This window comes from Brienomyrus brachyistius, chromosome 3 (genome assembly GCF_023856365.1).
Source record: "Brienomyrus brachyistius isolate T26 chromosome 3, BBRACH_0.4, whole genome shotgun sequence".
NCBI classification, from domain to species: Eukaryota; Metazoa; Chordata; class Actinopteri; order Osteoglossiformes; family Mormyridae; genus Brienomyrus; species Brienomyrus brachyistius.
This window is the reverse complement of record NC_064535.1, coordinates 16,399,154-16,421,765: the sequence shown is the minus strand read 5'-3', so window position 1 is coordinate 16,421,765 and position 22,612 is coordinate 16,399,154. Positions and strand designations below refer to the sequence as shown.

General features: G+C 44.6%; 1 protein-coding gene across 1 annotated transcript in view; it reads left to right on the top strand.

Annotated features, from left to right (window-relative positions):
* LOC125739180 (ankyrin repeat and BTB/POZ domain-containing protein BTBD11-A) overlaps nt 1-21,096 on the top strand; it is a 132,491-nt gene extending 111,395 nt beyond the window's left edge. Inside the window, exons 4-17 of the mRNA XM_049009032.1 lie at nt 4,384-4,536; nt 5,131-5,296; nt 6,931-7,020; nt 8,699-8,800; nt 9,963-10,056; nt 10,802-10,937; nt 11,592-11,812; nt 13,654-13,832; nt 15,144-15,249; nt 16,353-16,455; nt 18,519-18,600; nt 18,864-18,932; nt 19,255-19,368; nt 19,659-21,096. Coding sequence (XP_048864989.1) covers nt 4,384-4,536; nt 5,131-5,296; nt 6,931-7,020; nt 8,699-8,800; nt 9,963-10,056; nt 10,802-10,937; nt 11,592-11,812; nt 13,654-13,832; nt 15,144-15,249; nt 16,353-16,455; nt 18,519-18,600; nt 18,864-18,932; nt 19,255-19,368; nt 19,659-19,868 — 1,825 coding nt within the window. The 3' untranslated portion in view covers nt 19,869-21,096. The remainder of the gene's footprint in view (nt 1-4,383; nt 4,537-5,130; nt 5,297-6,930; nt 7,021-8,698; nt 8,801-9,962; nt 10,057-10,801; nt 10,938-11,591; nt 11,813-13,653; nt 13,833-15,143; nt 15,250-16,352; nt 16,456-18,518; nt 18,601-18,863; nt 18,933-19,254; nt 19,369-19,658) is intronic.
* The last annotated feature ends 1,516 nt before the right edge of the window (nt 21,097-22,612 follow it).

Here is a 22,612-nt window from a genome sequence, read left to right as displayed (position 1 = left end):
TACATTGATTTCTCATACACCGATATATGGAAGGAGGTAATTAACAAATACCGTAGTTTCTTGAAGTGAGTGATTTGTGTGGGGGGGGCTTGTAATTCCCTTAACTTCCACATAAATAGGTATTTTATCTGTTCATTAGTCAAAAAGGACAGCTGCTCTCAGTTTCAAAGTAATTTTGAATAGAGTACGTTTTATGTGTGTCTGTCTATGTGTATGTATGTGAGAGAGAGTTCGCAACATTAAAACAAGAGTATCGCATGACATAATAACCACCCTTAATGGGGGCGCGTCTGTTCTTTAAAAAAATCCCCACAAAGCCTCTTTCGTAGTTGCTAGGAACGTCATACCTAAGCTCTTCTCCTGTTGCATTCTGTCAAGTCTGTAAACTGTCAAGAAGAATAGTCTCTCATGTCTCCCATGCTGTAGGACATCATGCCAGATGCAAAAACATAAATCAGAGGGGTGACTCAGTTTGGCCAATATTAATGAATCACTGCAAATATCTTTGCTCAGATATGGGCAGATGGCCTCAGAACCAGGGCCTGATTAGCGATGAAAGTTTAACATCCATGCCCAGAAGCTGCCAAGTCTGTGAAATGTTATGCAGGTATTTCAATCCAATGCCATAAGCAAATAGTCAGTCAGTTTCAGAGATTTTTTTGTTAAGATTCATCTACAGAAAGGGTCTCACGTATTCAAAGGAGAGATCACAATGTGCGTCGTTAGCATGACAGGAGTCATGGTGATGAGAGCTCAGGTAGAAAGAATATAGCCATAAAGATGCTGTTATTTGAGATTATTATTCGAGCATGAAAAGGGACCCTGCAGCTTTTACGCCATCCTGAAGCAGTAAGGTGGGGCTTCTCTTCGAAGACCGGCTCTGCTGTTTTTTAGAAACACTGGACTAAAGCAAGAAAGACAATAAGATGTTGACTGGCAAGTAGGGAGTCTCGCTAAGTGCGTAATAACCACTGGCTCTTTAAAGGCATGCTTGAATGGACACTTGAATGGCTCCTGTTGCATGGTTGATGCCATGTTCACTTCTAGCTGCGATCCAGGAAGTGTTCAATGCTCTTTTTGCTGATCTGTCGCGGATGGAATGGAAGGCCGATCCTTTCTAGGAAGTCAAACAGACCTCCTCTATTCCCCTATCTCCACAGTCAGCACTTTGTGTTCAGTGATGTCTCACTGTCTTTCTCCCGCTACCCGTTTCAACACAAGGGCCCTTATGACATTGTGATGTTGTGTGCATGACGGCATGGCGCTTTTGGGCTGGAGGTGACATTCTGTGGTTACAAGTGTCCCGTGACAAGCTCATCTCACGTCTAACATTGGGCCCTTCACTGCTGTTCATAGTGCAAACAAGGTCATTCAGTTTTGTTATTAGTCATTAGGATTAAGCAATCAAATAAAGCTTAATTACCATAATCATCATCAAGCTAACCATTATGTTACAGGCCAAAATACCGAAAGTTCTGTAAAGACAAATAATGTTTTCCTGGAATATATATGAGTACTTTTGTTTTCCATCCATACATTTTCCAAACCGCTTATCCTACTGGGTCGCGGGGGGTCCGGAGCCTATCCTGGAAGCAATGGGCACGAGGCAGGGAACAACCCAGGATGGGGGGCCAGCCCATCGCAGGGCACACTCATGCACCATTCACTTACACATGCACACCTAAGGGCAATTTAGCAACTCCAATTAGCCTCAGCATGTTTTTGGACTGTGGGGGGAAACCAGAGTACCCGGAGGAAACCCCACGACGACATGGGGAGAACATGCAAACTCCGCACACATGTGACCCAGGCGGAGACTCAAACCCGGGTCCCAGAGGTGTGAGGCAACAGTGCTAAACACTGCATCACCATGCCGCCCCATAAGTTTGTCATAACACAGGTAATTTATGTGATATCTGAAACTTGTCGACAGATGCGATTATTTCATACATTAGCATTATTGTCATCTTTGTAGTACACAGTAATACACCCACTTTGTCATATGCAGTGAATCACTCAGAAATAAATTAGTCAGTTGGATTTACAAAATATAGTTTCCTGACCTACAATGAGCTGGTTTTTATAAGCACCATCTAACAAGGCTCAGTTTTAAACTCTAACTGACATAAGACTGGTCATTTTTTCACAGTTTTACTCTGGAACAACACTTCCACATGTGAAAGGAGCTCCAGCACTGTGATTCTGCGGCATATCGCAGAGGATGTCGAGAAGTGACACTCAGCAGACCTATTTTCCTTTCCAGACAGGCCCTTAATGCCAAAGGAACTGGAAATTTCTGGTGTATCCCATTCACCCCCGAGGCTGGTGATTAAAAGTGGAGGCGGAGCTGTGAAAGCCCTGCAGTTTGTTCAGTTTTTGTGTTGGGTTTCTCTGGCAGTGGTTCCACTGGATCTGGAATGGGGGTTTGAACTATTGAGTACAAGCTCCCTGTTGAACTTAGGAGTGGTGATGTGTAACTGGTGGGTGCAATTCATTAAGCATTCACAGGGGGAGCCTTCATATATGCGCCTTACAAGACATTTAGCATTGATAATTATCCAGTTATGGTCTACATTGATATTTCAGTTCAGTTATCAAGGTGCTAATAGTCACTAGGGTGCTAACTGGGTGCACTGGGTAAAGAGGTATGTCCATCATTGCACCGTACTGGCACAGCTGCCTTCTGAGGAGCAGCGAATGAGAAAATCGCAATTAGCCGAAGACACTAGTGAATTGTTACTCTTTAACTGCTAGCTACAAGCTTCACAAAGTAAGCATTTATTTCCCATTGTTTTCACCTTGTAGCATAAACCAAATGAAATATATATACAGCATGTAAAATTATACGTGAAAATGTTTCTGATATTTGGACATATATCAGTTCTAAGAATTCTAAGATGCTTTTCATAAGTAAAATCTTGTTTAATGAAATGAAAAGCTGAATGTGGCCACTGATAATGTACCGTTGATGAATGTGGAATAAGAATACCCATATAAAATGGCCAGTGAAACATAGCCTCTTCTGGTGATGTTTGGATGCTGGACAAACTATCAAAGCCACAGCATTATTTTACAAATACTTGTTTCCTCTGCAGTAAATTGCGTTTAGCCCAGCAACCCAATTTCGGGTCTGCGGGAAATATTTGCATTTTAAAATGCTATTAATTTGGAGTTGCCAGGATGCTCCAGGATAGTAATATTATTTTGTTTGTGGTGTATCATTGGATGGAGACCAAACCAAGAGTCAGGTGAAACTAAAGTTGCGTTATAATCAATGGCTTGGCTGTGGTGCATTGGAGTGTTTGCTTGGAAAACAGAAATGGCTTGTGGCAGACATTACCACTTGGCGGCCAGCAACAAGGTCACAGGGGAGGCCCTGGACAAACACTTCTGTACCAGTTGCATCTCAGCGTCTCCTTGTGGCTGAGGATGACATGGCATCCAACTGGATCCTTCACTAACAGATGAGGGACTGTCATTTCTCCTTAAAAAAAAAATATATATATATATATATATATATATATATATATATATATATATATATATATATATATATATATAATATAAGCTGACTATGGTATCCTGTAGATTGGTACAACAAGGAAAGTGGTTCTACATAGTGAACATACCTTGAAAACAGCAGATGGAGTCACTGTCAATGGTGAAGATGAGTACGTAGGCGTGGAGATGAGTCACTCCTGGCTGTGCAAATGGTAGTGAAACAAAGCATATCAGAAACAAGTAAATATAACATAAGCTTGATGTAGCTACTTTTGGCACTGTGGCTCAGTGGGTAGCACTGTTGCCTCACGTCTCCTGGGTTGGGTGTTCGAAACCTGCCACCTCTCTCTGTATGGGGAGCTTGTATGTTCCGCATGTTTTTTTTCTTGCAGTTTCCTAATCAGTGTTTCCAAATTGCCTATTTGTTTATATGTGTGTGCTGTGCTGGACTGACATTCTGTCCAGAGTGTAACCCTGTCTTGCCTGAGACTGGCTTTAGGCGCCTTTGACCTTGACAGACAGTTATAGCTATCCGTTGAGTATTAATAATACAGGTAAGAGATTAACCTAAAAACAGTTCAATTAGTAGTAATTAAACGTTTTCCTAGTTCCGTGTCAATAGGAAATGCATAAATCTCTTCACTTAACTCACTGGTTACAGGGTTGTGTTTACTGGTTTGCTGTTTCTATACTGATGCCTCTTAACTTCATTCTCAGAAATTTTCAAAACAAAATACTCTTGAGTTTTCAAATGAAATATTCGCTCCCAGGCAGATGAAGAAATAGGCAGGCAAACCCAACGAGAGAAAAAGGATTGAGACCACCATTGCGGCTGGAGTTAAGTAACAGTGGGCTGATGAGTTGTGCTGTCTCCCCCTACAGGCCGTTCTTGGTACTGCCTCCACTGATGGAGTGGATCCGGGTGGCGGTGGCACATGCGGAGCACAGGCGCTCCTTCTCAGTGGACAGCGACGATGTACGGCAGGCAGCACGGCTGCTTCTCCCTGGGGTTGACTGTGAGCCACGACAGCTGAAGTACGACTATCCAACTTGACCGTGCTCAGTCACGTGATCAGTCACATGATCGGCCCTGTTTAGAAAAGCACATGCAGCAAGCAGTACAGATTCCTTCAATCCCATGCTCAGAGCCCTGTTTAAAGCAGTATGTGAAGTTTGTGAAAATTTAAGGACATCAATAGGCTTATGATACAGTGATCTCAACTTACATTAATAAAAGCCCACATCAGCTGATTTCTTTCCCATGTACAATTTCTAGGTTACTTTGTAGCGTATATAGAAATATAATGTATTATATTTGTGTTATCTTTGTAAACAGGAAAAGCAGGAAAAATGGGTTTACATATTAAATTAAGTTAGTTTAAATAATTTAAAAAATTGGCATTCTGCTGTTCCCAGTCCAGCTAGTCAGTTTAGATAAAACAACAGTTTCCGCAGTCCTGAATTAATGACCCAATTAGGGCAGATCAGAGACACCTCCAGGTAATAGATTCTGTTCACTGTTACGCTGCTTCCCAGAATGTGTTATACAGTTCTGCAGTTTTAAGGTAGAGACTGGACCCCTTTTAAGAGAACAGGTCTGGAATTTTAACTGCCCTTATTTCCATGCAGGACGGACGACTGTTTCTGTGCCTCAAGGAAACTGGATGCTGCCTCCACTGAGGCGAAATTCCTGCAGGACTTGGGCTTTCGTATGCTCAACTGCGGCCGGACAGACCTGGTCAAGCAGGCGGTGAATCTGCTGGGCCCAGACGGAATCAACAGCATGAGCGAGCAGGTCGGGAGGGGGCGGGGCCTCCATTCACCCGCCGTTAGCACTTGTGCACGTTCCAGATCATTGCTGTCAATGCTGAATTTACAGGCCATGTTAACCCAAAAGCTTGCGCATCTATGGTACAGCCCAGCCTGAATAGTGGGCCAAAACTCTGAGGCTAGCTTCATGCGCATTTATTTATCGTAAGATTTTATCCAACGTAATGTGCACTTGAGAAAGCGAGAGCAGCCAATCCCCAGAGCAACTGGAAATTAAGTGCCTTGATCACAGACCCAGTGGTGAAAGCACTCTGGCAGCCGGGTGATTTGGACCAGCGGCCGATCATGGGAACAGCATCCCAACCCACTCCTGATTCCACACACCACTTGAAGTTTAATGGGACTTCTGGGGATTGAAAATGTCCTTCTCACTGCCCATATTCACACGTTTTTTCAGTTGAGCTATACTTCCTTTACTGGATTAATCAGATCACTGGCTCCTAGCAGCCGTGGTCAGACAATTGTCCTTTTGTCTTTCTAGCTTTGTAGTCTTTGTCAACAGGTTAGTTCACTGATTTTTTTTTCTTTTAAACCCACTTTTCACAGTTGGCAGAGATGTTTGGCAGTTTAGGCAATGTGCCATCCACTATGGTGTTAAAAAATATTTCGTCTAAAGTTCTGCCTTAATTAAACACAGATTTGTCTGTAAACAAATCAAGGCTTTTAGAGAGTGCCACTGGCAACACTGATCTAAACACGTTTCAGTTTTAGAAAGATTAAAATACTTTGAACATTAATCAGGAAATATGGAAGCAATATAGTGAGAGCGTTGGCTGTAATCTCGGCTTGGCTTTATTTTGTTAACTTTTGTTTTCCCAGAAGGACATGGTATTTTTTTTCCTTGTTTCATGTGTCATATTTGTTGTTATGACCACCCAGAAGTTCGCCCTGCAGAAAGGCAGACAAGGGTTTCGGATTCAGACATGAGACAGGAGGGAAATGATCTCCATCCAAGCACGTCAGGATTATTCTGCTCGGACCCACTCTGATGCTGTTCCTTCATTTCATGCTTCTCCTTCTCCAAGCTTCTTATTTTCTAGATCCATTTCATATTAGATAAGACATAAAGGGATTACTGTTTGACCTTCTGCAACTTCTGCCTGTATGACATGGAGAGGCGGATTTTAGAATGTGTATGCAGGTCATATGACAACCTGAAGGGTTCTTGAGACTTGAAATGGGCAGATAAGACAAGGCCTGCATCCTATGGGTCCCTGCCACATTGGACTTGTATGCTTTGGTGTTTGCTGAATATAGGAGGAAGCTGGTGCTTTTTAATATGTGGGCGTGTAATGAAAGCAAACAACTTCTGGTCCTGGCATCCTTCATTTACATTGATGGATGGATGGATGGATGGATGGATGGATGGATGGATGGATGGATGGATGGATGGATGGATGGATGGATGGATAGATAGATAGATAGATAGATAGATAGATAGATAGATAGATAGATAGATAGATAGATAGATAGATAGATAGATAGATAGATTTTGAGCTCTTGGAAATGCGGAAATGAAGACTTCCTTATTACGGTACATTATTTTGATGTGTTGTTGTCCCTTCTCTGTCACTCTTACTGCCCCCTTTCCACATGCAGGGCATGACCCCGCTCATGTATGCCTGTGTACGTGGGGATGAGGCCATGGTGCAAATGCTGTTGGACGCAGGGGCCGACATCAACAGTGAGGTCAGTTGCTCCTGGGGCAATGTGTTGCAGGGGAGCCAGGAAATTGGGGGGGGGGGGGCTTGAGGCTTTGTTGTCATGGTGGAACTAGTTTGTCTGAGCTGGTCGTGTTGTAAGACAGAAGGAGACCCCGTACTGTCCCTCATCTCTCCCATCTCACTCCTCGTTGGCATGTTCTGTGTAGGCTGTGCACGTGAAGCGCTGGTCACCACGTGCGGTCTGAGGCACGCAGTTCAGTGTTTGGCTTTGGCTTTCAGTCCATGTGAGTCAACCAGCTGATGGGTTCCTATGAATCATCAGAACACTGATCAATATTCAGGTTTTTTCCTTGTTCTGTTCTATTCTGTAGAGCAAGGTTTAGCATTCTATTCCTGCCAACTTAGATAAATGTAAACATTGCCATTGAACAAGGTACCCAGCATTTCATTAGTTCTGGGCAACCGTTTAAATGGGATGTACAACCGTTTATACTTGGAGTTGGCACAGATACAACTAAATAACATTGACAATTGGTTTTACATAGATTCAAAGGCATAGACGGAACTTTATTTAATTAAAGTGCCCCCTTGATACCAAAGGGATTACCGAGTCACTGTGGTGGATAATGCCTCACAGATAGGGTGCAAAATAATAACCACAGTATTGATTGGCTGTGACTGTCCCATTCATCAGTGTTGAAGTATAATGTGTGTTGAGTTTTGAGGGGTGATTCTTGAACGTAGCACCACACGCTCCGTGAATGGTGTGCCAGTGGCCCCTCCCGGCCCACTGGCAGGCCACGGTTTGCATGCCTGAGCTGTGATGTCACGCTTCAAGGGTCTGTCCCTCGGCCTACTGGCTTCCAGTATCTCTGTGCCTGTGGGGGGGGGGTGGTGGACAGGGCCGCAAAAGCCACGGCGTTTGGGGCTTTCTTGAGCTATCAGTCACTGCCTGGTGTAGCTCAACAAACACCAGTTAACTAACAACTGGAAAATGGATCATACTGGGCAGTATCTGGCAGCATACCATAGTCCCACACGTGGGTTTTGAGGCTCTTTCTCCCATCGCTACTGCAACTTGTGTCAGTATTAAAGTCTTGGCACACTTGGCAAACGTCCAAGTAGATGATTAGTAACCCTTATATAACCCTGGTGAATATGTGACATAATTGCACGTTTAATGCATTTGAAATGAGGCATCTCATTGCACAAATGCTACACGTTCTTTATGTGCATTTTACGTATAACAGGATCAGAAAGCTCAGGAAATCAGACTGTTTCTAAGGAATCAGTCTCCATGCTGACTCTAGATGGTGTGCCCCCCCACTCCCACCCCAGGTTATGGTGCTATGTTCATGAATCAGCACACAGTCATGCATCTGTCACCCCCCCGGCTAATAATCATAGCTCTCTCGTCTGTTTGTCTTCTGTATCTGTGACCATTGAGAACCTCATGACGAGACTTCAGCCAGGATGTGTCGCGATCGGGGCGGCCGTGGCGAACGCCTGTGGGCAGTCCGGGGAAACGAGGGAAATGGAGAGAGAAAGAGAGATGGGGGTGTCCGGAGGGGGAAAAAAAACAGCTCATTGCCCAATTTCTCAACATCCAAATGTCCTGCTGGCTAATCCAGCACCTCCCTCCACGTGCTTCTGCGGTTTTAATTGCTGTATTTCTCTCCTGAACCTTACCTGTGACTTCCCAGGTGCCAAACACAGTACACAAGTACCCCTCAGTTTATCCTGAAATGCGCCAGGGGACTCCTCTCACATTCGCTGTGTTACACGGACACGTCCCTGTCGTTCAGGTAGTGACGTTTTGACCTGTAATTATACTAACTTCTGTACATTGAATGATTATTATTATTATGTAACATCATAATAATAATGGTAACTATATGTCAATTTTCTCCTTAATAGTATTGTTTAGATATGATTGTTCTTGTTGGATATATATTAGTATATAAATAATATATATATACGTTTATATACGTTTATATTATATATAATATATATAAGCTCGCACTGTATAAGCCAGTGGAAACTGAATGCAATCGATGATTGCGGAGGGGTGTTCTGCACTAGACCTCTTCAGCTTTCCATGGTAGTGTGTGGAGCACTATATCCCCTGATAATATGCTTCCTTTCCCTATTGTAAGCTCATGAACTGTAAGTCTGGAACCAGAGACGCACGCTTGAGTAGCAAGAGCAGAGGGCTGCATTCACAGTGCTCACTGAGGTGGCCCCCGACACAGTTTATCTCATTTATTCATGTCGATAGACTCTGGACTCTACTGAAGTCCCAGTGGATTGGTGACGGATATCTAAAATGAATTGCTTTTTCCAAAAAAAAGCATAGCAGACAAAATGGTGAGGATTCATATACATACATAGGTTCAGGAAGGCACACACACTATTGGGTGGCTGCAGAAAGCCCAATAGTGATCCCATTTCAGTTACACCTGCTACAAGGTTTACAAGGCATTTGACACATAACCAGTTAGACATTGCCTCGGTGGTACACAAAATTCAAAGCTGAGGTCTTGGGCATATCTGTGAAGATCCATAGTGGTCCAAGGTGGATCTCTGTCCAGATCTGGCTTAGTGCGCAGGTCTGGATAGGGCCCCAGGATCAACTCCAGAACCCCAAGCAATCGCGAGATATATTCAAGCCCCACCCTCTATTAAAACAACCTTTGGAAAGTAGCACATATTCATTCCTGGCAGAGATACCTATGGAGGCAGGAAGTTGGTTTCAGGTGCCACAGTATGACCTTAGTAATCATCCTCATGAATTCAGCATTCACTCGCTGTGTAGAGGTTAATGTTCCTGACATCGCTGCATTAATGTCATAGTCGTAATGGCTAAGAGCTAGGCCTTTGGGGTGGGTGGGGCCTTGTACCCCTCACCCCCCCCCCCCACATCTCCAAATTCCCTAATGAGTCTAATATGTCTTTGTGCCCTGATAGCTGCTGTTGGATGCCCGAGCCAACGTAGAGGGCGCTGTCCAAGATGGAGCAGAGAACTACACCGAAACCCCACTGCAGCTGGCCTCTGCAGCAGGTATGGCAGCGCTGAGAGGAGGGGCTTGGCAAGGAATGGCCTGGGACAGACTACCTCCACACCCCTCCTTCTTTTATTACTGTTTAGTCAGTAGAGGATCATGGTGGGGGGTTGGAGCATGTCCCAGCATGCACAGGGCCTGAGAATCCGCTAAATGGGGTGCCATGTCGTCACAGGGCACATGCACACACACTTTACGCGGACCTATGCGGGCACCGGACTCGTCATCAGTGGGAGGAAACTCGTGTGACAGAAGAACATGCAAACTCCAGTCTCAGAAGGATCCAAACCCACAGTCTCAAGGGGGTGGCAACAGTGCTAACCACTCCTTATAAGTCATGCTGCCACCCTAAATTAATTATTACCAGAGCATGGATATCAACACATGAGCAATATGCTATATGTATTAATATGTTACTAATGTAGAATGTGTAAACTAATTTTATCTGTTTCTTTTTCAGCATAATGGCTGTTTGTTGCTCTGAAGTGCATGTATACAGCTTTAATTGTTGATATTGAGTAAAGCCATTTAATGTGACTATGACTGCTTAAGATTGATAGTATTCATGAAGAAGAGCCTGCAGTCAATGCAAAGCCTGGGTGCATAATGTAGAACGACAGCCTTTAGCACTGACCCTGAGTCAGTTTTACCTCTGAAGTGTGCATATAGGAAACGGTGAATGCGGAGTCTTGTGAGGTTTTGGAAAGCAGAAGTTGACACTGCTGATGGGGGGGGTCCTTGCAGGGAACTTTGAGCTGGTGAGCTTACTGCTAGAGCGAGGCGCAGACCCCATGATTGGCACCATGTCGCGCAACGGCATCTCCTCAACCCCCCAGGGGGACATGAACTCCTACAGTCTGGCCGCCTCACATGGACACAGGTAACTGCGCACACACACTCACACACACACTCATGCATTCAAAGACACACCGGCACAGACACACATATGAAACAGAGAGTCAGAAGTAAACCTCCTCATTAGCTGCATACACCAAGCCCCCAGACCCCCCCAACACTGCCAGCTTGTACAAGGAACCCAATATTGAGTCTCAGCACACAGACAGCTACCAGTTCTTAGTACTCATGCAAATGAACTAAGAATGATCTTGAAGTAATCGCTGCCCATGTGAAATTATTTAAAAGCATCTAAACTGTTCTTTTTTGTCAATTACTTTATTGTGTCAACAAGTTCACCTTGTGTTTTTACATTTACATGGGACTTATTGCTTATTTTTAAAAGAAAATATTATTATAATACTTGTGTTTTTCCTTCTTGTAAATCAATTTTTCTGCAGCCTGGAGATTAAAAACCATCTATAGTGCCCCCATACGGCATGTACATGGTTTGTTTTTCTTTCTTTCTTTCTTTCGTTCTTTCTTTCGTTCTTTCTTTCTTTCTTTCTTTCTTTCTTTCTTTCTAGTCCTGTGAGGGCTAATCCAGGCCGAATGATCCCTTCACAGAACTTCTAAACTCACAGCATCCCATGCGTTAACTTTAATCACTCATCGTCCCCAATCCCCATTTCCCCCGCAGAAATGTCTTCCGCAAGCTGCTGTCATACACAGACAAGGGAAAGGGCGACGTGCTGTCCCTGGAGGAAATCCTGGCCGAGGGCTCAGAGCTGGGTGAGAAGAAGCCGCCCCAGCTGGACTCGGCCCGCACCGGCAAGGCCAGGCTGAAGGCCCTAAAAGAGGCCATGTACCACAGCGCCGAGCACGGCCATGTCGACATCACCATCGACATCCGCAGCCTCGGTGAGCCTCAGTCCTTCCGCACACTGTGCCTTTATCCTTGGGAAAGGTTCAGGCTTCATCAAATACAAACGCTGGTCTCTCTCTGTCCAGCACTCTCCATATTTATCAATAGCATTGACTTTTCTGCATGTCGGCACCTTCAGCAGAGTAATGGGGTGAAGGTATCATACGTACCTTATTGAAAAAAATCGGATGCTGGGCAAAAAAATGGAAGAACCATGAGGTGACGGTGACCTGACGCATGAAACATTATCTTAGATATCTGCAGGACATCACTGGAGGCTTTCCTAAAGGCTGCGTCAAGACTGTGTTGCAAGTTCAAGTTTTAAGTTCGGTTGTCACATGTGTTCGGAGGAGCACAGTGAAATCCTTGTGCCACGGTTGCAGGGTAGGGGAGAGGTGCATGGGAGGCAATAGGGCCAAGAGCAGTGCGAATATAGGGCAAAGGTGCAGTGTAGTAAAAAGTAACACAGTGTAAGACGAAATCCAGTGCAATATAGGAACTGAAGTGACGTGGAGGCGCTGGAGAGAGAGAGAGAGAGAAAGAAAGAAAGAAAGAAAGAAAGAAAGAAAGAAAGAAAGAAAGAAAGAAAGAAAAAGTATAACGGAAGAAAATTGATTTTCTGATGTTTTTAGCCAACATGACTTATTTTTTTACTGGAGCAGGTATGATTAAACACCTCAGTGATGGGTTACGCCGGAGTGATGTCCTCTTCTAGGACGTCACCTGGCAACCATCGGGGCGCCATGTCCTCAAGCTGCCGCACTCTTTGCTGCCCCCTGCTGCTCAGCCTGCAGCCGCCTACGGCTGCGTGACAGAGCTGGGAATGTGTTTCCTGAGGGAATGCCAAAGTTGCCTGTGTGCCGCCATTGCTCACTCCAGGAATAGGGGACGGCGAATTGCGATGGCTGATAAGTCGCTCGTTCCAAAAAGTGCCTGGAATGCCGACCTTTATGGATGAAAGCAGGGAAAATGACAGCCATTCGTAACAGCCATTAAAATGAACGTAATCTCAAGAGAGACGGCCGCATGCCCTGTTCCCAAAACCAGACCCTCAGCGCTCTTGGGTCTCAGAGCGGAACGATCCGTCTCTATTATGGTGGAGCTCGGCAAGGCTCTGCGGAGGAACTGTGTCAACTTTCCTAGACGAGATTCGATTCGGCCCTCATAGGGGTCAGCGGTAATACGATGACTGATATCTGCGGATTCATCGGAAAGGCTTGTGGAAATCCGCACCTCTGCAGCCAGCAGAGCTCTCCCTCCGTGTGGGTCTCTCACTGAGCTTAGCATAAACCCACCTGGGCAAGCATTGCATGCACAAGGTGTTTATAGCGTGCCTGCATTTACAGCGCTGTTTTACTGATCGCATCTGGATATAACTAAAGTGTGTAATTAATCTGTTTTACGCTTTGCTGTACGCCGATGGCACGTATATTAACTCAGATTAATTACCCCTTAAGAATGCAGAAGGCTGGATTAAACCACTTGCAGCTGATTGGTGAAACAGCATTTCAAAAAATTAATCCTCTTTTATTAAATGAATGCTAAGGCAAAAATATTTGGAGAAGATGCCTATTTCTGCTTTGTTTGTTTGACTTGGACCCGGACTATGGTCATCCAGCAGCTGCATGTCTATATATAACAAGCTTGGGACTTAGGGCAGTCATGTGACCATATTCAATTTGACCACATTTTTGTGCCCCACTGACTCATGCAGAATTTAAATGTACTGATTTAATTCCTTTTTTAAGTGTTTTAGAACTTGGGAAAGCCATGGTCGTGCAGTAGGATGTTCTGGCAGGGCGTGAGCTTGAGCGGTGTGTGTGCCGTGTGCATGCAGGCGTGCCCTGGACCCTGCACACCTGGTTGGAGTCCCTGCGCACCTGCTTCATGCAGCACCGCCGGCCGCTGATACAAGGCCTGCTGAAGGAGTTTGCCTGCATTGAGGAGGAGGAATACACCGAGGAGCTCATCACCCACGGGCTGCCACTGATGTTCGAGATCCTGCGGGCGAGCAAGGTGAATATTCTCCACTGCAGCCTCTCCCCCCACGCCCGTGTCCCCATTAGTCTTCCCCCGGTATAATAATGACCGGTGTCTTCTCCATTGAGCACAAAAATGCCTTGTCTCTCCCCCCCCTCAGTTTCTGGGAAATTCATCACAAAAGGATTCCTTTTGATTATTTCCATACTCCCCTAATCCCCCTGATGTCCTTCCTGACCTCCCCCTGTCACATTTATCGCCTCCTCCCTTCCCTGCTTGTTTCTTCCTGACTTGGCCACACCTCCTCCACCTCTCCACTGGGCAACCTTGTGTACATCGCCACTTCCTAGCACTCCCAGCGTGCCAAAGGCCCCTCCCAGCTCATACCTCCTTTAGTAATCGTGACACAGTGGGGCCCCGTGAGGTGCCCCCCCCCCCCCCCCAGTGAGTTGCCATCAGTAACGATATGCGACTTCGATGTGGGGATACGGATCTTTTTTTAGTTCACTTGCTGGCTGTGGTGAAGGCTCCATATGCATCTCAGACGGTTGCCATGGAGCCATCGGGTGGGGGGCGGGACTGGGGTTCTGGAGGTTTTGGGTGGTCCGCCTGCAGTGTCGCGCGGCTCCGCATGCATCACAGTGCGGTCTCGGGGCTTGGTTGCACCCGCCTGCGTGCCTGGCTGCAGGACGACCTCTGAAAACCTGCGTCTGCACCAGGTGGCTCAGTGTCCTGAGCCATCGACTTGACGTCAGGAAGCTTGAATCTCGGCCTAGAGCAGCAGTTGGACCCTAGGAGGAGGCGGATTTTTTGTTAATTGCCCTATATAAAATAAAACATGTTTGTATATAGGGGTTATACACAGCGAGAGATGAAAAATTAGCAAAAAATAAGCCAGTTTTTATATACATGGGGGCTACAGATGAGTGATCAGCTCCATGACTGATTTGTGGAATGCACAGAATCCACGGGAAGAAGTGTGGGGAATGTCCTGTGTGGTGTCTTACCTGTAATGGAATCGCGGGGGCTCACAGAGCCATTGTGCACTGCGGTAGGAGCCTGAGCACGGGGGTGGTGACTGATGGGATTGGAAATGACTGGCGGTAAATCGGGGGCTCGAGAGCGCGGGCGTCCATCACGCCGTGAGACTCCACCCTACTGGGAGACGGAGGCAGCCTGTGTGTGGGTTTGCTGGGGATTACCTCTAGCGGTGTGTGAGATTCTCCTGCGAGACGGGCATGCGCCTGTGTCTCATTGCACATTCTCACTGGTCTCTTTATTGTGTCCGTGTTTGTGTGTGTCTCCCTGAACATGTCTCTGTGTGTGTGCATGTGTGTACATTGTCAGAATGAGGTAATCAGCCAGCAGATTGCAGTAATCTTCACGCAGTGCTATGGACCTTACCCCATCCCCAAGCTGACAGAGATCAAGAGGAAGCAGACCTCCCGCCTGGGTGAGCACTGGGTTTTTTTTTTTTTTTTGGGGATGGGAGGGGAACACAGTTAAAGTGGACAGTTAAGCCCAGTGTTCTTACATGGTTATACATTGCAACATCACGTATCCAAGGCACATATGGATGCAGTTCCACATAATGTTCTCCACATGCTGTAGAGCAATCCTGGAGGGCCAGTAAACAGGATCATGTCACCCTAGACTTAAGTAAGGTTCCTATACAGCTGCAATAGGGGTGACAAGACAGTTTAGAGGAAAATAAAATGCAAGCACATCACCACTCGGACTTTGTTGTCATGGGAGCCGACAGGTCTCAGCAGACCAAAAGGGAATGTGCCGGTATGAGGAACCTACCGGCAGCGACGGGTGGCTGGAACAGCTTCCTCCAGTTTAATTGCAGTCACCTGCAGTTCCCTGCTCTGCCCTCCCGCACATGCATATTTAAAGAAACCTTGTCCTTGCTTCGCTTGCATAGAGAGAGTACCTTTCAGACCCACGGCTAAGGTAAACTGCTCGTTGCAGGACTGCAGTATTTCCTCAAAACAAGGGCAGTACAAAATACACTGATCAGAATAGATTCGGTACAACTATGTCACCGAGGGTGAAGCACGTCAATCATGGCCTTCATTTCTCTTTTACCCAATAATTCCATAATTTTCGGTCTCATGGATTGAAGATATTGCCTAAAATAATAGCTGCGGCTGTCTAGTTTCTGCAGTATTTCATCATTTTTATATTAGTGGAAACAGAATTAACTGAAAATAAAATGTATTAGTCAAATTTCATTGAGAATTGATATGCCTGATAGACATGAAAGTACTTTTCCTGCCTTATGATCATCCGTAAGTGTTTGAGACTGTTAAAATGAGATTTTCTTCTGTGTATTTGAGACTGTTAAAATGGGATTTTCTTCTGTGATGGTTCACTGGACTGCAATCCTGTAACAGATGAGCATTTATGGATGGATGGATGGATGGATGGATTGGATGGATGGAAGTTTAAACCCTTCAGGTTAAACAATGAAATGTGATGGCAGAGGTTTGAGAGGCGTTCCTCTTCACCATCCTTCTCATCTGCGATTGTAAAGTTGATCTCTGCTTTCAGATCCCCACTTCCTCAATAACAAAGAGATGTCTGACGTCACTTTCCTGGTCGAGGGAAAGCCCTTTTATGCCCACAAAGTCCTTCTCTTCACCGCCTCCCCAAGGTGAGTCAGTGGCATCTCTAGACACTGGTTCCAGAACTCATGAAAAGAAAGGAGGCACACAGAAATGCGTGAGCCTCAACTGATATGTGACATAACCGCTATACATTGCGATCATTTTGGTTCATATATGAGAGCCCTGCCCACAGAGCGTCCAACCACTAGTGGGTAAAATTTCATAAGAACTACAAACTAGTTCACCCCTATGGTGCTCAGAAATAAGTTGCCAATAAAAGGTGCAAGTTGGGATGGTTTAGTATTAGATCGAGGCTGTCTAAGAGGAGTCGTGTTTGTGCAACATTAAAAAGGTCTCGGACTGGCAATGATTTAGCAAATCATCTGGTCAGATTTACAGTGGTTGAGTTTGAGGTGCTGGTCAGCATTTCAACCTGAGGGGTTTGCAGAAATGTCACGGTTGTGTAAAGGAAGTTTGAAAAATTAATTTATAAGGATTAGTAATGCAGGATGGAACTTGGATAGAAATCTGAAGCTTTTGGAGCAAAAGCCTGCGAATAACTTTTGCACTGCAAAACAAACGCAACTGCATAAGAGGATTGTGGGGATTGAGATGTAGAGAGAAAGCTTAGGAATGCAGAGGACAGTTTGCAGTTTCTGGAATGTGATTGGGTAGCCTTGTGTTTGATTACGTGAAGAAGTATGCGAAGTGCCGGCCGGGATTTCCGGAAATTTCTCATGGTTCGAGGCTCATTCTGACTGCACCAGAGCGTAAACCCCAGAAGGAAGAGTGAAGGAAACGTGTGATTGCAGACTCTTTGATGTATGTCAGGGTAATAAACTGAGATTGGGTGACACTCTCCAGAACCGCGTTTTTCAGGATTTGCTTAGCAAAACATAGTTTGTTTTCATAATACAGTAAGTATTCAGCATTCAGTTTAGTTTAAGTCATTCAGTGGATGACGCATGAATAATGGCACAATCTCAGAGTATTATGGTGGTTTAGTTGGTCACAGGGGGTGGCATGGTGGTGCAGTGGTTAGCACTGTTGCCTCACACCTCTGGGACCAGGGTTCGAGTCTCCGCTTGGGTTACGTGGGAGTTTGCATGTTCTCCCCACGTCATCGTGGGGTTTCCTCCAGGTACTCCGGTTTCCCCCCACAGTCCAAAAACATGCTGAGGCTAATTGGAGTTGCTAAATTGCCCATAGGAGTGCATGTGTGAGTGAATGTCATCATGCAGATTTTAACTCGGCACTCGACTTCCCTCCTGCAATCCAGAGACATGCAGTGAGGCTAACTGGCATCTCTGAATTGCCCATCATGTGCGTTTCCTGCTATGGACTGGCACCCCTTCCGGCATATACTCCTGCCTTGTGCCCTAAGCTGCTTGGCATAGTTTCCAGGGTCTCCTGACCATCATAAGGTGATGGATTAATGGTACCGTCCCAAGGCGTCTCGTGAGAAATGAAATGCTACAAAATCAGTACAATGCCTAGGAAATGGCGTGGAGGTTTGCCAGAAAAGGGACGGACCTCAAATCAATTACACTCTAATGCGAAACGATCTCACCTCACTGCAGGCCTTGGTACAGTCGCCAGCCTGGGTGAATTTTCACAGCAACTCAATTTAAAGGGAATTTTTGTGCGGCACAAAAGCTACTTCCAGATACTTAATGCCCTCTGGTACAAGTGTCATTTAAATTCAGAATGTGATAATTAAAACTACAATATTTGCAAAGTACATTTTAAAACAGCCCTTTTCAAAAATGCCACTCCAGTCTTTCTGGTAGGTCTACACTAAAGGTCTGATCTTTAATAGGCTAACTGGTAGCATCCTCAACACGTGAGCATATAGTTGTGTTTATCCTACTATAAAACATGTAACAAGAAATTGCCTCTATTTCATTGTAACTGCCATAAGCAAAATAAAATCTAAGTATTTTATAAAATAGTGTTGCATCCTATATCTGGTCCAGAGGTTGTACCTTTTAGAAAGATTTTAGATTGTTCCAGTACATATCAGGATTTAATAAATGAGACAAATCTGCAAAACTGCAGATGAAGGTGTTGTCCAAGTAAATAAGCATCATAACTTTTTCCTGTTTTCCAGGTTTAAATCACTCCTCTCCAACAGACCCGCAGCTGAGAACACATGCATTGAAATCAGCCATGTCAAATACAACATATTCCAGGTAAAACAAGAGTTAAAGGACATCCGTTCTTAGGATATCTGTCTGTGAGATCTCTTTGGCTCTGTGGAGGGAAGGCAGTGACTTGGTCCTTTGACAACGTGATTTCATGACGTTATGGACCTCTGAATGCAGTCATTAAGATATTGCAATTATAGAATACAATGTACATAGGTCAACCACCCCAGCAGGTGATCCTGTGTAATGTCGTTTGAAGATGATGAAGTGCACCCCTCATCCATCTTCATGTCTTCCTTCTTTTGCAGTTGGTGATGCAATACCTGTACTGTGGAGGAACAGAGTCTCTCCACATTCGAAATACAGAGGTTATTGAGGTAATGCCAGCGAAGAGGGACAACTGGCCCATCACTCACGGGAAATCAATTACTAAACAAATTAATTGCATTGTCTTGCTTTAGTGGGTTGGTTTTGGCAATTGTTGTACAGCTTATGACTTTGTAAGAATTACAAAGTACATTCATTTTAACAGAGGGTTATATCGTGTACATATCATATATATATATATATATATATATATATATATATATATATATAAATGGTTTGACAGAAAATAAAAAGGAAGAATACTCTATAGTATTTGAAGATTATAATGTGATCGGCCTGTTTCATTCATACATATCATGGTCTGTCACCCAGCTGCTGTCCGCTGCGAAATTCTTCCAACTGGAGTCCTTGCAACGACACTGTGAGATCATCTGTTCCAAGAACATCAACACGGAAACCTGTGTGGACATTTACAACCACGCCAAGGTGAGGCTAAGCTCCGCCCACCCAGTATCCATAAGAAGATCGGCTGCCTGTACAGCGGCTGGACTAGCAATTGAAGGAATTGTCAGGCGATGTTGTACTTGCCACTTTAGGCCTGAGAAACTCTGTACTAAAAAATGTACATTTCTGTAGATGCTGTTTTTAGTTAGGGAGTCAGTCAGTGAGATGTCCACTCCATTAGCCAATGACACTCTAAGCTGTCTTAGGCAGTGCTGTTTGTTCACGTTGTTTCATAGTGTCGTGAAACTCTGGTGTCACTCACTGCTCCACAGTTCCTGAGTACCACGGAGCTTTCTGCCTATATTGAAGGCTACTTCATGAAGAACATGGTGGTCCTGATTGAGACAGATGCCTTCAAGCAGCTGCTGTATGAAAAGCCGGCTGAAAACACCAACATGAATGTGCTTGTGGACCTGGAGAAGACGCTGGCTACACGCATCCATTCCATCCACCTGTCCTCCTCCAAGGGCTCTGTTGTGTGAAGCCTCTCACCAACCCTAACTGGAACGTTATCTGAACGTCATCGTAATATTGCTGTACGACTCGCCCCCCGCCCCCACCCCCCCCATCAACCAGAGGCAGCGTCTATGAGCCGACTAGTGTGACATAACCCCCCCCAACATTGCGGTGACATCACTTAAACATCCATGTCACCCACCTGTCTTTTTCAAAGGGCTGCATCATATGGGAATTTCCGCTCATCCATAGCTAGCAGCCTGGTTAGTTCATAGTCTTCACGATGTTGCCACAATGTTGCCGTCTCAACGTGCTGCCAGACGTCCCATTCATAGGCTTCTGCTAAGAGGAAGCTTCTGGAACACACAAGGCCATCAGCCACACAAAGGAACTGACTGTCCTAAACCTGTAAGAGTAGGGTAGCATTGCTGCAATGTTCTAGCAACATTGTGTGATTGTTTCGGCTCCCACCTAGCTTATTCGAAATGCCTCGGATTCTCCCCGACCGTGGGTGACCCACGTACAATATCAACTGTTATCCACTTGCTTCCTGGACCGGGATCTGTCTTGTTGTCACGGAGTGTTCTTTGGACTGCACCACTGTTGGACAGAACCACTGACAACAAATGTGGGGGTTTCCTTAGTTGACTTTTTGTTTTGTTTTTTGTCTTTTTTAGGCTACTTGTAATTGTACTACTTGGGTTTAGAACAGACTAATAATTAGCATAACAAGCACTGGTTCACAATAATGAAGGTCATGCATTCTAAAGCAGTGATACTATGTATATACTTTAACACCCATGGCAAAGCTCTGGAACAACCATAATGAGATTTTCCTTCATATTTTGTCAGACTGTGTAGATGTGTGCTTTTTATATTGCCTGCCTTAAAAACAAAAATCTCAAAATGGGAGAGTCGATCTTGTTGAGGACCCACAGTCACGGATGAAAAGTTGTCAACCTGGCAAGTGTCATTCAGATTTCCCACTTGGCTAACGGTTGTTCCCCAGTGAGCTGGTAGCACCCGGACAACAAAGCCCTGCTCCTGGTAGCCCACCGATTAGCCGAGCACATGACGCGATGCAGCATCTAGCTGAGACGGAGAAGTTAAGCAGTAGCATTAGGTGCATGCTCTCTCATTGTGTCGCTAATGCATGTGGACATTTGTGCGGCCGGCTTTGCCCAATAGGATTTGCTGAGGCACTGCTCACGTTTTCTATGGTAATAGAATGGGGAGGGTGGTGGGTGGGGGAACTGCGGGTGGGTGGGTGCGACAGCTGCATGTAGACATCACTACTGTTGAAGATGACTGCCAAGACCTCAACATGACCTTTTTCTTGAGGATCTGATACTGTAGATGGTAGAACTTTTCCATACAAAAAATAATGAAAATGGAAGAACTCCACATGCTTAGCTCTAGTCATGATGTTTATAAACAACATCAGCATTGCCTGTTAAGTAAATACTTCAGTTTAATTCTGACGACCAAATAATTCTTCAATATTATCGACTGGAATATTGGTAGGCTGGTTCATATTTCAGAGTCCACTTGGGTTGCCGCTACTGGTCTGCATCCTCCTTCAAGGTCCAGAATCTCTCGTTAAATTTCTTAAATTGATTATTGTGATCTTTCGGTACACATGGAATTATACAGTTCAGCTTTTTCCACGTTCGACTTTTGTACGTTCCAGGTCCATCCTTACTTAGATGTCTTATGAGAGGAATTTATAAGGAAACCTACATGTAAATATTTTCTGTAAATCTGAGACAAAACGGTGGTTTTTCCTGTAGATTTTGCGTGGGTATGTGTGTGTGTGTGTGTGTGTGTGTGTGTGTGTGTGTGTGTGTGTGTGTGTGTGTGTGTACACACCAGCACGCATACTTTATTTTGTTTAATTCTTCTGAACTGTATTGATTTCACTGAGTGTTACTGTACAAATGTTACTGTTCTAAGTGTATAACTACTTTAATGCAGAGTTGCATGTATTAAGGTTTTTTATTTAATTTTGTTTCATGTTTGTTTGTTGATCTGTGTTATGCAGCCCTAAGGATTATAGGTACATGGTGTGTGTGGTGTTTTCTGTAACAAGATAATTGTTCTGCCATCATAGGGTCTTCAGTCTGTTGTTTGTGTATTTGACCTGCAGTTTAGGAAGATAGGTCTCCAAGGCGGCTCATCCAAATGATCACACAACAAGTGGTCATCACGTCCCCACATTGTAAAAACACATGTAGATACATGTATATTATGTATGACTGAAAATAAAATGTATCTCCACTATAAAGATAGATATTTATATTACCAGGGCAATCCTAGAGTAAGAGTAAAGGTTATATATCTGAACTACATTTGAGAATGATATATATATACACACACGCACCATTCTGTGCTAGTGCGATTTCATTTTGTACTACTGCCTTGTGAGTAGGGCCCTTATCTCTGAGTCTTCGAAAGTTGAATCAGCCAAACCCAAAGAACGGCTTACCTGTGTTATTGTGAACTTGCTGTTTTAAGCCAACAAAATATGGTCCCTGCCAGGCAAAGGAGTTTTGTGAATGGATCAGATGTACTGTATGAAAACAGGCATTAATGTATGCGCTGATGTCACTCCCCTTAACTTCACCTGTTGCTCTGGGCCCCTTTAATGAAGTGTGCTACAAATTTTTTCACTCAGAAATTTCATCTCCTACTGGTATGCACAATTATTATTTTTTTATGTTTCTATTCACAAAGTTAGAACTTCTCCTTTGCAACAATTTATCTTTGGTTT